Source organism: Carcharhinus amblyrhynchos, unplaced genomic scaffold (assembly GCF_965287045.1).
Source record: "Carcharhinus amblyrhynchos unplaced genomic scaffold, sCarAmb.v2.hapA scaffold_715, whole genome shotgun sequence".
NCBI lineage: Eukaryota > Metazoa > Chordata > Chondrichthyes > Carcharhiniformes > Carcharhinidae > Carcharhinus > Carcharhinus amblyrhynchos.
This window is the reverse complement of record NW_027650455.1, coordinates 55971-72500: the sequence shown is the minus strand read 5'-3', so window position 1 is coordinate 72500 and position 16530 is coordinate 55971. Positions and strand designations below refer to the sequence as shown.

Sequence of the window (16530 nt, the reverse complement as noted above, 5' to 3'; positions counted from 1 at the left end):
CATTTTTCCTCTGGAGCGTAGAAGCCCCGTGCTGTGCTAGCCACTCTTCAGAATGCAGTTCACCCCTCCTCACACTCTGCCCGGGGTCCAGGGATTACGCACACCGTGCCAGCGAGGAAGGCTGGAGCCTGGCACTGCCCTCAGTATCGTGTTGGGCACCCTCCCACTGCCAGACTTGGAGCAGAGATCTCCCCCACTCACCCTCTCGCTGCTGCTGGGAAACGATGGCCGGTTGCTGAGGGAAGGCAGGACTCATAATCCCGTATGTGGCTGGATAAGCAGCTGTGAACAGAGAAAACAGCCGATAAACACCCCATTCCCCCATCAAACACTCCCAGGACAGGTACAGCACAGGGTTAGATACAGAGTAAAGCTCCCTCTACACTGTCCCCCCCATCAAACACTCCCAGGACAGGTACAGCACAGGGTTAGATACAGAGTAAAGCTCCTGCTACACTGTCCCCCATCAAACACTCCCAGGACAGGTACAGCACGGGGTTAGATAGCGAGTAAAGCTCCCTCTACACTGTCCCCCCCATCAAACACTCCCAGGACAGGTACAGCACAGGGTTAGATACAGAGTAAAGCTCCCTCTACACTGTCCCCCATCAAACACTCCCAGGACAGGTACAGCACGGGGTTAGATACAGAGTAAAGCTCCCGCTACACTGTCCCCATCAAACACTCCCAGGACAGGTACAGCACGGGGTTAGATACAGAGTAAAGCTCCCTCTACACTGTCCCCCCATCAAACACTCCCAGGACAGGTACAGCACGGGGTTAGATACAGAGTAAAGCTCCCTCTACACTGTCCCCCCATCAAACACTCCCAGGACAGGTACAGCACGGGGTTAGATACAGAGTAAAGCTCCCTCTACACTGTCCCCCATCAAACACTCCCAGGACTGGTACAGCACAGGGTTAGATACAGAGTAAAGCTCCCTCTACACTGTCCCCCCATCAAACACTCCCAGGACAGGGACAGCACGGGGTGAGATACAGAGTAAAGCTCCCTCTACACTGTCCCCCCATCAAACACTCCCAGGACAGGTACAGCACGGGGTTAGATACAGAGTAAAGCTCCCTCTACACAGTCCCCCCATCAAACACTCCCAGGACAGGGACAGCACAGGGACACAACTCCAGAGCCAGTTTTCCTGGGATTCCTTGTAAGGGAATGTGATCTCTCCAGTCTCCACAGTGTCTAATGTCTCAGAGTTAGCAGTGAGTATTTGCAGCCAGAGATAAAGTCAAGTTTGTTTAGTGTCACAAGTTGGCTTACATTAACGCTGCGATGAATTTACTGTGAAAATCCCCTAGTCGCCACGCTCCGGCGCCTGTTCGGGTGCAATGAGGGAGAATTTAGCACGGGCCAATCCACCCTAACCAGTCTTTCAGACTGTGGGGGAAACCGGAACACCCGGAGGAAACCCATGCAGACACGGGGAGAATGTGCAAAGTCCACACAGACAGTGACCCGAGCTGGGATTGAACCCGGGTCCCTGGCGCTGTGAGGCAGCAGTGCTAACCCACTGTGCCAGTGGATAATGGTTGAGTGTGGAGTGTGTCAGGCTGGCAGGTTTAGCAGGGGAACAGTGTCAGGGTGTGAGGTGTTTAGCAGGGGGAGAGGGAGAGAGCAGGATTGCTACCTGTGTAGCTGTGAATCCCGGTGTAGGTTTGCTGCAGGGGGTCCATGCTGGTCGCTGTGGCTGCCTGGCTCTGTACTGGGAAACACAAACACCCTCCCGTTAGTCAGCTCTGAGCAGCAGAGGAACACACGCACCCATCCCTGCGTGCCTCCACCCTGACGCACATGCGCCCCCACAGACACACACCCACCTGTGTGCCCACACGTGCCCACACTCCCCCGTGCGCCCACCCAGACACACACCCACCCGCCCACTCGTGTGCCCACACCCCCCGCGTGCCCACCCAGACACACGCATGCCCTCACCCACCCCCAGCATACTGATACCTGTATAGGAGTGAACACCATTGGTGTAGATTGCCTCGGAGCTGGTCTGTCCGCTGGACGGAGCCACCATGTGACTGTAGCCATTGACAGTGAGGGAGGGGGCAATGGGGGTACTGGGGATACCCGGGGGGGTGCTGGTCCCTGCAGAACAGAGAGAGGGAGAACATCACACATTCCCCATATTCACCCCATCCATCAGCTCACTGTCACCACATCCCGGGGGCTAGAACCAGCAACAGACCCAACCACCACCCGCCCCCACCCCCATCCTGACACACACACACACACACACACACACACACACACACACACACACACACACACACACACACACACACACACACACAGCGTCCACTCTGACACAGGCAGACACAGACAGAGGGACAGGCAGACAGACAGAGACCACCACCGAAAGAGAAAATGAGGCAAAGGGACATAAAGGGATGGAGCGAACAGGACAGAGGGAGACAGAATGATTGAGAGAAAGAGAATCAGAGAGAGAGATAGAAGGAGACAGAGGGAGCAAGGCAAGAGTCACAGTAAACGACAGAAAAGGACAAGGGACAGGAATCATAGAATCCCAACAGTGCAGGAAGAGACCATTTGACCCATCGAATCTGCACCAACCACAATCCCAACCAGGCCCTACCCCCATAAACACATACATTTACCCCAGCTAGTCCCCCGACACTACAGCAATTTATCACGGCCAATGCACCCTAACCTGCACATCTTTCAGACTGTGGGAGGAAACCGGAGCACCCGGAGGAAACCCACGCAGACACGGGGAGAACATGCAGACTCCACACAGACAGTGGCCCAAGCCGGGAATCGAACCCGGGTCCCTGGCGCTGTGAGACAGCAGTGCTAACCCACTGTGTCACCGTGCTGCTGGGAATCGAACCCGGGTCCCTGGCGCTGTGAGGCAGCAATGCTAACCCACTGTGTCACCGTGCTGCTGGGAATCGAACCCGGGTCCCTGGCGCTGTGAGGCAGCAATGCTAACCCACTGTGTCACCGTGCTGCTGGGAATCGAACCCGGGTCCCTGGCGCTGTGAGACAGCAGTGCTAACCCACTGTGTCACCGTGCTGCTGGGAATCGAACCCGGGTCCCTGGCGCTGTGAGACAGCAGTGCTAACCCACTGTGTCACCGTGCTGCTGGGAATCGAACCCGGGTCCCTGGCGCTGTGAGACAGCAGCGCTAACCCACTGTGTCACCGTGCTGCTGGGAATCGAACCCGGGTCCCTGGCGCTGTGAGACAGCAGCGCTAACCCACTGTGTCACCGTGCTGCTGGGAATCGAACCCGGGTCCCTGACGCTGTGAGACAGCAGCGCTAACCCACTGTGTCACCGTGCTGCTGGGAATCGAACCCGGGTCCCTGGCGCTGTGAGACAGCAGCGCTAACCCACTGTGTCACCGTGCTGCTGGGAATCGAACCCGGGTCCCTGGCGCTGTGAGGCAGCAGCGCTAACCCACTGTGTCACCGTGCTGCTGGGAATCGAACCCGGGTCCCTGGCGCTGTGAGGCAGCAGTGCTAACCCACTGTGTCACCGTGCTGCCGGGAATCGAACCCGGGTCCCTGGCACTGTGAGACAGCAGTGCTAACCCACTGTGTCACCGTGCTGCCGGGAATCGAACCCGGGTCCCTGGCGCTGTGAGACAGCAGTGCTAACCCACTGTGTCACCGTGCTGCCGGGAATCGAACCCGGGTCCCTGGCGCTGTGAGACAGCAGTGCTAACCCACTGTGTCACCGTGCTGCCGGGAATCGAACCCGGGTCCCTGGCGCTGTGAGACAGCAGTGCTAACCCACTGTGTCACCGTGCTGCTGGGAATCGAACCCGGGTCCCTGGCGCTGTGAGGCAGCAGTGCTAACCCACTGTGTCACCGTGCTGCCGGGAATCGAACCCGGGTCCCTGGAGCTGTGAGACAGCAGTGCTAACCCACTGTGTCACCGTGCTGCTGGGAATCGAACCCAGGTCCCTGGCGCTGTGAGACAGCAGTGCTAACCCACTGTGTCACCGTGCTGCTGGGAATCGAACCCGGGTCCCTGGCGCTGTGAGGCAGCAGTGCTAACCCATTGTGCCCACTCCAGAGGAAGGAAGATGACACTTGCCCTTTGGCTCTGAAGCCTCCCACTGGTGAACAGCCTCGCAGTGAATGCTCCCGGTGGGTGCCATTGGGTTTCAGAGACCCTGGAGTGCGTGTGGTAAGGGCTGTGTGATGATGGCACGGAGAGGTCCCACCAAACACCAGCCCGGTCGGGGGTGGGGGGGCAGAGGGATTACCTCAAAGACCCCCCCTCTCCCATCCCACTGGGGTACAAGAACCCCTCTGCCCCCTCAAACCATCCCCCAGGGTACAAGAACCCCTCTGCCCCCTCGAACCACCCCCGCCCCCCCAGGGTACAAGAACCCCTCTGCCCCCTTGTCCCGTCCCCCCAGGGCACCAGGACCTTCCCCCTGCCCCTCTGTTAAGCGACAGACAGGCGGACGTACCTGGCGTTGATGTTAGTGGCGCGGCAATGAGATTTCCAGGGTTGATGGTGGGAACTTGCTGTAGGTGGACCGCAGTGGGCATGGGGTTGAGATAGGTGGTCTGAGCGGTGGCCAGCAGCGTAGCTTGTTGCTGCATCAGCTGTGGGAGCGAGAGAGGCAGGAGTTAGAGAAACGTAGGGCAGGAAGGACCCCTTTGCCCAGAGAGAATGGAGACCCCCACCTTACCCAGGAGGGGAATGGGGTCCGCGCCCCCTGTCCATCCCCAGAACCCACCCTTGGAAAGCAGCGAGATAGGAGCATTAGAGGCAAGAGTAGGCCATTCTGCCCCTCTAACCTCTCCCCCCGCCACTTAGTTAAGACCAACGCTGACCTGTTTGTGACCTTTCCTGACGCACTCCCCTCGAGTCCCTTGTCCATTAGAAATCTCACTCCAATGGCCCACAGCTGGCTGGGGATGAGGGGGGGGGAGAGAATTCCGAGGCATTCCCCATCCAAAACAGAATCATAGAACCCTGCAGTGCAGAAAGAGGCCATTCAGCCCATCGACTCTGCACTGACCCAGGCCCTACTCCCACATCCCTACATATTTTACCCACTAATCCCTCTAACCTACGCACCTTTGGACACTAAGGGACAATTTTACTATGGCCAATCCACCCTAACCTGCACATCTTTCAGACTGTGGGAGGAAACCGGAGCACCCGGAGGAAACCCACGCAGACACGGGGAGAACACGCAGACTCCACACAGACAGTGACCTGAGCCGGGAATCGATCCCAGGACCCTGGAGCTGTGAGGCAGCAGTGCTAACCCACTGTGCCACCGTGCTGCTTGGATCACTGTCTGTGCGGAGACTGCACATTCTCCTCGTGTCTGCGTGGGTTTCCTCCGGGTGCTCCGGTTTCCTCCCACAGTCCAAAGATGTGCAGGTTCGGTGGATTGGCCATGCTAAATTGTCCTTTAGTGTCCTAAGGTGCGTAGGTTAGAGGGAGTAGCGGGTAAAATATGTAGGGATATGGGGGTAGGGCCAAGGTGGGATTGTGGTCAGCGCAGACTTGATGGGCCGAATGGCCTCTTTCTATATATTGCAGGGTTTCGATGATTCTAACTCCTTCCCGTGGGAATGAATTCCACAGGCTCACCGGGTGAAGAAATGTCTCCTCACCTCCGTCCTAAATGGTCTACCCCCAATCCTCAGACTGTGACCCCCTGGTTCTGGACTCCCCCACCATCGGGAACATCCTCCCTGCATCTACCCTGTCTAGTCCTGTTAGAATTGTATAAATCTCTATCAGATCCCCCCTCATTTGTCTGAACTCCAGTGAAAACAATCCTAACCTGGTCAATCTCTCCTCATACATCAGTCCCACCGTCCCAGGAATCAGCATGGTAAACCTTCACTGCATTCCCTCGAGAGCAAGAACATCCTTCCTCAGAAAAGGAGACCAAAACTGCACACAATATTCTAGGTGTGGCTTCACCAAGGCCCCTGTATAATTGTAACAACACATTTTGTCTGGGCCTGGGTTCTCAGACCCGGGGTAGTTCGGGATCACGTACCGCCTGGGTGTACGCGCTGTATGCTCCAAATTGGATGGCCATTGGATTGAACATTCCTAGCTGGTTAGCCACTTGTTGCATCCGACGGAGGGTCCGCTCTTTGTCCGTGTCTGCAAACTTCACCACCAGACTCGAGGATGCCCCCTACAGAGCGAGAGAGGTGGAAAAACTTAGCATGAGGGCGTGACCCCTTCTCCCCTCCTCAGAAACAACAAATCCCCTTCCCGTTCACTCCCATTGTACACAATCCTAATCCCAAACCCCTTCCCGTTCACTCTCATTGTACACAATCCCAATGGATCCAAACCCCTTCCCATTCACTCCCATTGTACACAATCCCAATGGACCCAAACCCCTTCCCATTCACTCCCATTGTACACAATCCCAATGGACCCAAACCCCTTCCCGTTCACTCCCATTGTACACAATCCCAATGGACCCAAACCCGTTCTCGTTCACTCCCACTGTACGCAATCCCAATGGACCCAAACCCCTTCCCATTCACTCCCATTGTACACAATCCCAATGGACCCAAACCCCTTCCCATTCACTCCCATTGTACACAATCCCAATTCCAAATCCCTTCCCGTTCACTCCACTGTACACAATCCCAATGGATCAAACCCCCTTCCCATTCACTCCCATTGTACACAATCCCAATGGACCCAAACCCCTTCCCATTCACTCCCAATGTACACAATCCCAATGGACCCAAACCCCTTCCCATTCACTCCCATTGTACAGAATCCCAGTGGACCCAAACCCCATCCCGTTCACTCCCACTGTACACAATCCCAATGGATCCAAACCCCTTCCCATTCACTCCCATTGTACACAATCCCAATGGACCCAAACCCCTTCCCATTCACTCCCAATGTACACAATCCCAATGGACCCAAACCCCTTCCCATTCACTCCCATTGTACAGAATCCCAGTGGACCCAAACCCCATCCCGTTCACTCCCACTGTACACAATCCCAATGGATCCAAACCCCTTCCCATTCACTCCCATTGTACACAATCCCAATGGATCCAAACCCTTTCCTGTTCACTCCCATTGTACACAATCCCAAACCCCTTCCCGTTCACTCCCATTGTACACAATCCCAATGGACCCAAACCCCTTCCCATTCACTCCCAATGTACACAATCCCAATGGACCCAAACCCCTTCCCATTCGCTCCCAGAGTTCCAATTCCAATTAATCAGTCAGCGTCCAAATGGATAGTGTGTTGTCCGCCCCTGATTTCTGTTCCCCAGTGTGAAAGCTTCCTGTGGAAAGCCAGACAGGGTGAGTCAGGGTCAGCAAGAACAGGTTACCAATCTATCGCCTCACCCCATAGCTACTCCTGTCGGCTGTGCAGGCAACAGGGCTGGCCCCGTTGGATACGTAGTCCACATCCTGAGCTGCCCCGACCTCTAGGCTGACGGAGTGAGATCCGGATGCCTTGCAGGAGGAAGAGAAAATGGGAATAAGCGTCAGTCACAAAACAAGGGAAGAGACACCCCCCCGCCCCCAACCCCTCTCGGCAGAACACATTCCTCTTCCCTTTGGACACCTTGGTCACGTACGTCTCCGTCTTAGCTGAACCTGGAAGGCTCCAGGACTACTTCCCCCTCTAGAAACCTGAGGGGAAGAGGAGGGGGGGGGTTTCGGGCTGGCACTCCCAGTGCCGGGCAAGAGGGGGCACTGCTCTGCCTGAGGTGCCATTTTTTAGGTCGTCATCTAACCAAAGCTTAGTTAACGATGCCACTCTGGCACTGGGAGAGCGAGGGCATCTCCAAGAGATTTTCCTCCCACTATACACAATCCCAATGGATCCAAACCCCCTTCCCATTCACTCCCATTGTACACAATCCCAATGGATCCAAACTCCCTTCCCATTCACTCCCATTGTACACAATCCCAATGGATCCAAACCCCTTCCCATTCACTCCCATTGTACACAATCCCAATGGACCCAAACCCCTTCCCATTCACTCCCATTGTACACAATCCCAATGGACCCAAATCCCTTCCCATTCACTCCCATTGTACACAATCCCAATGGACCCAAATCCCTTCCCGTTCACTCCCATTGTACACAATCCCAATGGACCCAAATCCCTTCCCATTCACTCCCATTGTACACAATCCCAATGGATCCAAACCCCTTCCCATTCACTCCCATTGTACACAATCCCAATGGACCCAAACCCCTTCCCAGTCACGGCCAGAGTTCCAGCTCCAGATAATAAGGGGAGGTGATATCCCAGTGGGGTTATCGCTAGATTATTAATCCAGAAACTCAGCTAACGTTCTGGGGGACCCGGGTTCGAATCCCACCACAGCAGATGGTGGAATTTGAATTCAATAAAAAAAATCTGGGATTAAGAATCTACTGATGACCCATTGTCGGGAAAACCCATCTGGTTCCCTTTAGGGAAGGAAATCTGCCGTCCTTACCCCGGTCTGGCCTACATGTGACTCCAGAGCCACAGCAATGTGGTTGACTCTCAACTACCCCTCCAAGGGGCAACTAGGGATGGGTAATAAATGCTGGACCAGCCAGCGACACCCATGTCCCACGAATGAATAAAAGAAAGGTCTGGGCCATGTGGGGACAGTTTTGTCGGGATTTCTGTGCGTCTCTGGGCTGCAGTTTACCGCACGGTGACCGCGAGGGGCTCCAGGGAAGTATCCAGGCGGTAATGGTAATTTTTAAACTCTAAAACTGTGCATTAGCTGAGCTGATTAGAGGGTCTCCCCCCAGACACACCGGGGCAGCGGGGGGATGGCGGGGGTGGGGGGGATTCTCCCTTACCTGTAACTGTCGGCTCCCGTGCAACGCACTAATGGCAGCCTGCGCTTCCGAATGTGTTTTGAATTTCACAAAGGCACAACCTGGAGAAACGGAGAAAGAGTCAGAATCCGGGGAAAAGCTACAGCCCAAACTCCAAAACACTTCCGAGTTCACTTCCCAGTGCAAGGTGAGGGTATCATTGTGTGTGTGTGTGTGTGTGTGTGTGTGACTGTATCTGTGACTGTGTGTATGGGTGTCACTGGGTGTGTGTGTGTGTGTGTGTGACTGTATCTGTGACTGTGTGTATGGGTGTCACTGGGTGTGTGTGTGACTGTATCTGTGACTGTGTTATGTGTGTATGGATGTCACTGGTTCTGTATGTGCGCACACATGACTGTATCTGTGACTGTGTGTGTGTGTGTGTGTGTGTGCACGTGTGACTGTATCTGTGACTGTGTGTATGTGTGTCACTGGCTGTGTGTGTGTGTGCGCGCACACGTGACTGTATCTGTGACTGTGTGTGTGACTGTATGTGTGTGTGTGTGTGTGTGTGTGTGTTGGCTAAATTGCCCCTTAGTGTACAAAGGTGTGTGGGTTAGATGGATTGGCCGTACTAAATTGCCCCTCGGTGTCAGGAGAATGAGCAGAGCACATACACGGGGTTACAAGGGATGGGGGATTGTGGTCAGGGCAGACTCGATGGGCTGAATGGCCTCCAGTAGCACTGCAGGGATTCTCTGGTGAGGTGCTGTTCCTCCAGTTTGTGTTGGGGTTTGATGCAACATTGCAAAGTGCACCAAGAGAGTTCCTCATTCAGAGGGTCAGTATGGACGTGATGGGCTGAGTGGCCTCGTTCGCTGCTTAATAATTTGTTCAAACTTCTGCAATGATTTAAGACCCTGCCCTGCGATCAGGTCCATTCCTGTTACCTTTACTGGTTCCATCAGGTCCCCGCAGAATCGTGCACTCCTCAATTGTCCCGAAACCCTCAAACAGTTTCCGCACATCCTCGTCCGTCTGTTGCTTCCCAAGCATTCCCACAAAGAGCTTCCGGTCCTCTGGAAAACATGGAGTAGACACTGAGAGAGAGAGTAAAGCTCCCTCTACACTGTCCCCCCCCATCAAACACTCCCAGGACAGGTACAGCACAGGGTTAGATACAGAGTAAAGCTCCCTCTACACTGTCCCCCATCAAACACTCCCAGGACAGGTACAGCACGGGGTTAGATACAGAGTAAAGCTCCCTCTACACTGTCCCCCATCAAACACTCCCAGGACAGGTACAGCACGGGGTTAGATACAGAGTAAAGCTCCCTCTACACTGTCCCCCCATCAAACACTCCCAGGACAGGTACAGCACGGGGTTAGATACAGAGTAAAGCTCCCTCTACACTGTCCCCCCATCAAACACTCCCAGGACAGGTACAGCACGGGGTTAGATACAGAGTAAAGCTCCCTCTACACTGTCCCCCATCAAACACTCCCAGGACAGGTACAGCACGGGGTTAGATACAGAGTAAAGCTCCCTCTACACTGTCCCCCCATCAAACACTCCCAGGACAGGTACAGCACGGGGTTAGATACAGAGTAAAGCTCCCTCTACACTGTCCCCCCATCAAACACTCCCAGGACAGGTACAGCACGGGGTTAGATACAGAGTAAAGCTCCCTCTACACTGTCCATCATGAGACACTCCCAGGACGGGTACAATAATCTCTCCCTGTCTACCCCGTCCCTTACCCTGCCCGAGAGGTACCACCCAGCACCAGCCTCAAGCTGCCTGGTTTGGGTCCTAATAGCCACCCCCACTGGAGTGGCACCACCAACTGAGCTGGTCAGGTCTTAAAAGGGTCTGCAGCAGGTAAGGAAGGGACCAACAAGAGGGAATAACATGCTTGATCTCATCCTTACCAATCTGCCAGCTGCAGATGCATCTGTCCATGAGAGTATCGGTCAGAGTGACCACCGCACAGTCCTTGTGGAGACAAAGTTCCCCCTTTACATTGAGAGTAACCTCCATCATACTGTGTGGCGCTACCACCGTGCCAAATGGGGTAGACTTCGAACCGATCTAACTACTCAAGACTGGGCATCCATGAGGCACTGTGGGCCATCGACAGCAGCAGAACTGTACCTCCAGCACAGTCTGTAACCTCATGGCCCAACATATCCCCCACTCAAACATTACCATCAAGCCAGGGGGTCAGCCCTGGTTCAATGGAGAGTGCGGGATAATCTCTCCCTCAATGTCAACAGAACGAAGGAGATTGTCATCGACTTCGGGAAGCGTAAAGGAGAACATGCCCCTGTCTACATCAACCAAGTAGAAAGAGTTGAGAGCTTCAAGTTTTTAGGTGTCCAGATCACCAACAACCTGTCCTGGTCCCCCCCATGCCGACACTATAGTTAAGAAAGCCCCACCAACGCCTCTACTTTCTCAGAAGACTGAGGAAATTCGACATGTCCGCTACGACTCTCACCAACTTTTACAGATGCCCCATAGAAAGCATCCTTTCTGGTTGTATCACAGCTCGGTCTGGGCTCCTGCTCTGCCCAAGACCGCAAGGAACTACAAAAGGGTCGTAAATGTAGCCCAATCCCATCACACAAACCAGCCTTCCATCCATTGACTCCGTCTACACTTCCCGCTGCCTCGGGGAAAAGCAGCCGGCATAATCAAGGACCCCCCCACACACCCCGGACATTCTCTCTTCCACCTTCTTCCATCGGGAAAAAGATACAAAAGTCTGAGGTCACGTACCGACCGACTCAAGAACAGCTTCTTCCCTGCTGCTGTCAGACTTTTGAATGGACCTACCTCGCATTAAGTTGATCTTTCTCTACACCCTCGCTGTGACTGTAACACTACATTCTGCACCCTCTCCTTTCCTTCTCTATGAACGGTATGCTTTGTCCGTAGAGCGTGCAAGAAACAATACTTTTCACTGTATCCCAATACACGTGACAATAATAAATTAAATCTATGTACCATCTCAGTCTCCTCCAGTGGTCTCAGATCCCAGTCTGCAGCCAGTTCGATTTACTCAATGTGACATCAAGAAACAGTTGGAGGCACTGGATATTGCAAAGGCAGCGAGTCCGGATAACATTCCAGCAATAGTACTGAAGACTTGTGCTCCAGAACATGCTGCTCCCCTGGCCAAGCTCTTCCAGTACAGTTACAACACTGGCATCTACCCAACACTGTGGAAAATTGCCCAGGTATGCCCTGTACACAAAAAGCAGGACAAATCCAACCCGGCCAATTACTGCCCCATCAGTCTATTCTCGATCATCAGTAAAGTGATGGAAGGGGTCATCGACAGTGCTATCAAGCAGCACCTGCTCAGTGACGCCCAGTTTGGGTTTCGCCAGGGGGTCATTCAGCTCCTGACCTCATTACAGCCTTGGTTCAGAGGGGCTGAATTCCAGAGGTGAGGTAAGGGCGACAGCCCTTGACATCAAGGCTGCATTCGACCGAGTGTGGCATCAAGGAGCCCTGGCAGCCGTGTGTACCATCTACAAGCACTGCAGCGACTCACCAAGGCTCCTTCAACAGCACCTTCCAAACCCACCACCACTTCCACAGAACAAAGAAAATTCCAGCACAGGAACAGGCCCTTCGGCCCCTCCAAGCCTGCACCGACCATGCTGCCCCACCTGAACTAAAACCCCCTACCCTTCCGGGGACCAGATCCCTCTATTCCCATCCTATTCATGGATTTGTCCAGACGCCCCTTAAAACTCACTATCGTATCTGCTTCCACTCCCTCCATCGAGAAGGACAAGGGCAGCACATACATGGGAACGCCACCACTTGCAAAGTCCCCTCCGAGCCACTCACCATCCTGACTTAGAGTCGCAGAGGTTTATAGCATGGAAACAGGCCATTTGGCCCAACTTGTCCATGCCAACCTTTTTTTTTAAACCCCTAAGCTAGTCCCAATTGCCCGCATTTGCCCCATGTCCCTCTATACCCATCTCACCCATGTAACTGTCTAAATGTTTTTTAAAAGACAAAATCGTACCCACCTCTACTACTGCCTCTGGCAGCTCGTTCCAGACACTCACCACCCTCTGTGTGAAAAAATTGCCTCTCTGGATCCTTTTGTATCTCTCCCCTCTCACATTAAACCTCTGCCCTCTAGTTTTAGACTCCCCTACCTTTGGGGAAAAGATATTGACTATCTAGCTGATCTGTGCCCCTCATTATTTTATAGACCCCTATAAGATCAGCCCTCAGCCTCCTACGCTCCAGAGAAAAAAATCCCAGTCTAGCCAGCCTCTCCTTATAACTCAATCCATCAAGTCTCGGTAGCATCCTCGTAAATCTTTTCTGCACTCTTTCCAGTTTAATAATATCCTTTCTATAATAGGGTGACCAGAACTGTACACAGTATTCCAAGTGTGGCCTTACCAATGTCTTGTACAACTTTAACAAGACGTCCCAACTCCTGTATTCAATGTTCTGACCGATGAAACCAAGCATGCCGAATGCCTTCTTCACCACTCTGTCCACCTGTGACTCCACTTTCAAGGAGCTATGAATCTGTACCCCTAGATCTCTTTGTTCTGTAACTCTCCCCAGTGCCCTACCATTAACTGAGGAAGTCCTGCCCTGGTTCGATCTGCCAAATGCATCACCTCGCATTTATCTAAATTAAACTCCATCTGCCATTCGTCAGCCCACCAGCCCAATTGATCAAGATCCCGTTGCAATTGGAGATAACTTTCTTCATTGTCCATTATTCCATCATTCTTGGTGTCATCTGCAAACTTATTAACCATGCCTCCTAAATTCTCATCCAAATCATTAATCATCTTGGAAGTACATCGGCCGTTCCTTCCCAGCGGCTGAGTCAAAATCCTGGAATTCCCTCCCTCACGGCATTGTGTGTAAAGCAACAGCACGTGGACTGCAGCAATTCAGGAAGGCAGCTCACCACCACCTTCTCAAGGGGCAACTAGGGATGGGCAATAAATGCTGGGCCCAGCCAGTAAATGAATCAAAAAAAAAACCCCACATAGACAGTGACCCGGGCTGGGAATCGAACCCGGGTCCCTGGTGCTGTGAAGTAGCAGCACTAACCCACTGTGCTGCCTGCGCTGTAATACTCCATGGCTACAAGAACGTCCCCATTAAACACTGGGGCGGGGGGGCCAGGATATTCCAGCCACCCCCACCACAAGGCTGGAAATTTCCACCCAAAGTCAACGGATCTTTGCACGGTCTGCCCGTTTCCCCCCGCCCACCCCCCCACCGGCTACGATTCCCTGGAGGGAACACTCTGCCCCTTCCTCCGAATAATGTCCCTGCTACATGACGCCCTCTTGTCAGAGCTTGGGGCAAGAGAGGCTAGCCCTTCAACTACGAGGGCCCAGTTCCGGGGAGGGGGCCATTCCCTGCTGGAACTTATTCGTGGGGGCACAAAGGGAATAGGGAGGAAAGAAAGCGGTTACCTCCTCGGCCCTCACTGTCCGCTGGCTTCACCTGGATCGGCCGGTTCATCTGCAAGATGAGAGAAAGACGGACATGTCAATGAAAGGAAGGAGAAAGTCATTGATTTCAGGAAGCGTAGAGGAGAACACGCTCTTGTCTACATTAATGGGGACAAAGTAAAAAGGGTTGAGAGCTTCAGGTGTCCAAATCACCAACAACCTGTCCTGGTCCCCCCACGCTGACACTATAGTTAAGAAAGCCCCACCAACGCCTCTACTTTCTCAGAAGACTAAGGAAATTTGGCATGTCCGCTACGACTCTCACCAACTTTTACAGATGCCCCATAGAAAGCATTCTTTCTGGTTGTATCACAGCTCGGTCTGGGCTCCTGCTCTGCCCAAGACCGCAAGGAACTACAAAAGGGTCGTGAATGTAGCCCAATCCCATCACACAAACCAGCCTCCCATCCATTGACTCCGTCTACACTTCCCGCTGCCTCGGGGAAAAGCATAATCATAATCCTTCTCTATGAACAGTATGCTTTGTCTGTATAGCACACAAGAAACAATACTTTTCACTGTATCCCAATACATGTGACAATAATAAATCAAATCAAATCAAATGCTCACATAACTTAATTGCAGTGTTAATGTAAGAATACTTGTGACACTAATAAATAAACTTGAAAAGAAGTTCAGAAAGCTTTCCGCAGACAGGACTGTCCCAGAAATGGGCCACGGCTGACAGCGAGCAGGAAATCGACTGCTGGCAGCTTGTTTCATAGAATCCCTTCAGTGCAGAAGGAGACCATTCAGCCCATCAAGTCTGCATGACCACAATCCCACACAGCCCCTATTTCCAAAGCTGCATGCATTTACCCTAGCTCGTCCCCCTGGACACTAAGGGACAATTTAGCATGGCCAATCCACCCTAACCTGCACATCTTTGGACACTAAGGGGCAATTTAGCATGGCCAATCCACCCTAACCTGCACATCTTTGGACACTAAGGGACAATTTAGCATGGCCAATCCACCCTAACCTGCACATCTTTGGACACTAAGGGGCAATTTAGCACGGCCAATCCACCCTAACCTGCACATCTTTGGACACTAAGGGGCAATTTAGCATGGCCAATCCACCCTAACCTGCACATCTTTGGACACTAAGGGGCAATTTAGCATGGCCAACCCACCCTAACCTGCACATCTTTGGACACTAAGGGGCAATTTAGCATGGCCAATCCACCCTAACCTACACATCTTTGGATACTAAGGGGCAATTTAGGAGGGGCAATCCCCCTAATCTACACGTGTTTTGGACTGTGGGAGGAAACCGGAGCACCCAGAGGAAACCCACGCAGACACGGGGAGAATGTGCAGTCTCCACACAGACAGTAACCCGAGCCGGGAATCAAACCCGGGTCCCTGGTGCTCTGAGGCAGGAGTGCGAACCCACTGTGTGATTCCGGGCTACACCTCTGCCTGAGCTACTTGTCACCTTTCCTGACACACGAGGTTCTATTCGGTCTGATCAGGCTGCAGTCACCATGCGAAGGGCACTATATCAATGCGCAGGTTGTTGGCTGTGAGGTGGAGACAGTTGCTCGGGTGTGTCTCTCGGACAGGCCGTCGGAGACCGTGGACATGCCGCTTTCTAAGGCTCAGAGCAGCTTCTAGCCGCTGCCTTTCTGGACAGTACATAACATCATAAGAAATAGGAGCAGGAGTAGGCCATCCAGCCCCTTAAGCCTGCCCCACCATTCAATAAGATCATGGCTGATCTGAAGTGGATCAGTTCCACTTTCCCACTTTCTCCCCATAACCCTTAATTCCCTTATCTATCAGAAATCTATCTACCCGTGACTTAAATATATTCAACGAGGTAGCCTCCACCACTTCAACGGGCAGAGAATTTGAGGGACTCACCACCCTTTGAGTGAAGAAGTTCCTCCTCAACTCTGTTCTAAACTGCACCCCCCCCCCCATCTTGAGGCTGTGCCCTCTAGTCCTGCTGTCCTTTCTAAGCAGGAAGAATCTCTCTACCTCTACCCTATCCATCCCCTTCATTATCTTATACGTCTCTATAAGATCCTCCCTCATCCTTCTAAACTCCAACGAGTACAGACCCAGTCTATTTAGTCTCTCCTCATAGTCCAACCCCCTCATCTCCGGTATCACCCTGGTGAACCTCCTCTGTACTCCCTCCAAAGCCAATATATCCTTCCGCAAATATGGGGACCAAAACTGCACACAGTACTCCAGCTGCAGCCT

The 16530-nt window shown here is 53.1% G+C and overlaps 1 protein-coding gene across 3 annotated transcripts in view; it reads right to left on the bottom strand.

The window, feature by feature from the left end:
* LOC145339871 (CUGBP Elav-like family member 3-A) overlaps positions 1–16530 on the bottom strand; it is a 35045-nt gene that overhangs the window by 3917 nt on the left and 14598 nt on the right. Inside the window, exons 3-11 of one of the 3 annotated variants that reach the window (XM_080184404.1) lie at positions 14279–14327; positions 9748–9876; positions 8840–8919; positions 7372–7482; positions 6035–6178; positions 4475–4613; positions 1976–2116; positions 1650–1724; positions 202–282 (exon numbers count right to left, since the gene is read on the bottom strand). In XM_080184404.1, coding sequence (XP_080040530.1) covers positions 202–282; positions 1650–1724; positions 1976–2116; positions 4475–4613; positions 6035–6178; positions 7372–7482; positions 8840–8919; positions 9748–9876; positions 14279–14327 — 949 coding nt within the window. The remainder of the gene's footprint in view (positions 1–201; positions 283–1649; positions 1725–1975; positions 2117–4474; positions 4614–6034; positions 6179–7371; positions 7483–8839; positions 8920–9747; positions 9877–14278; positions 14328–16530) is intronic. The other 2 variants (XM_080184406.1, XM_080184405.1) reach the window with 2 other exon arrangements.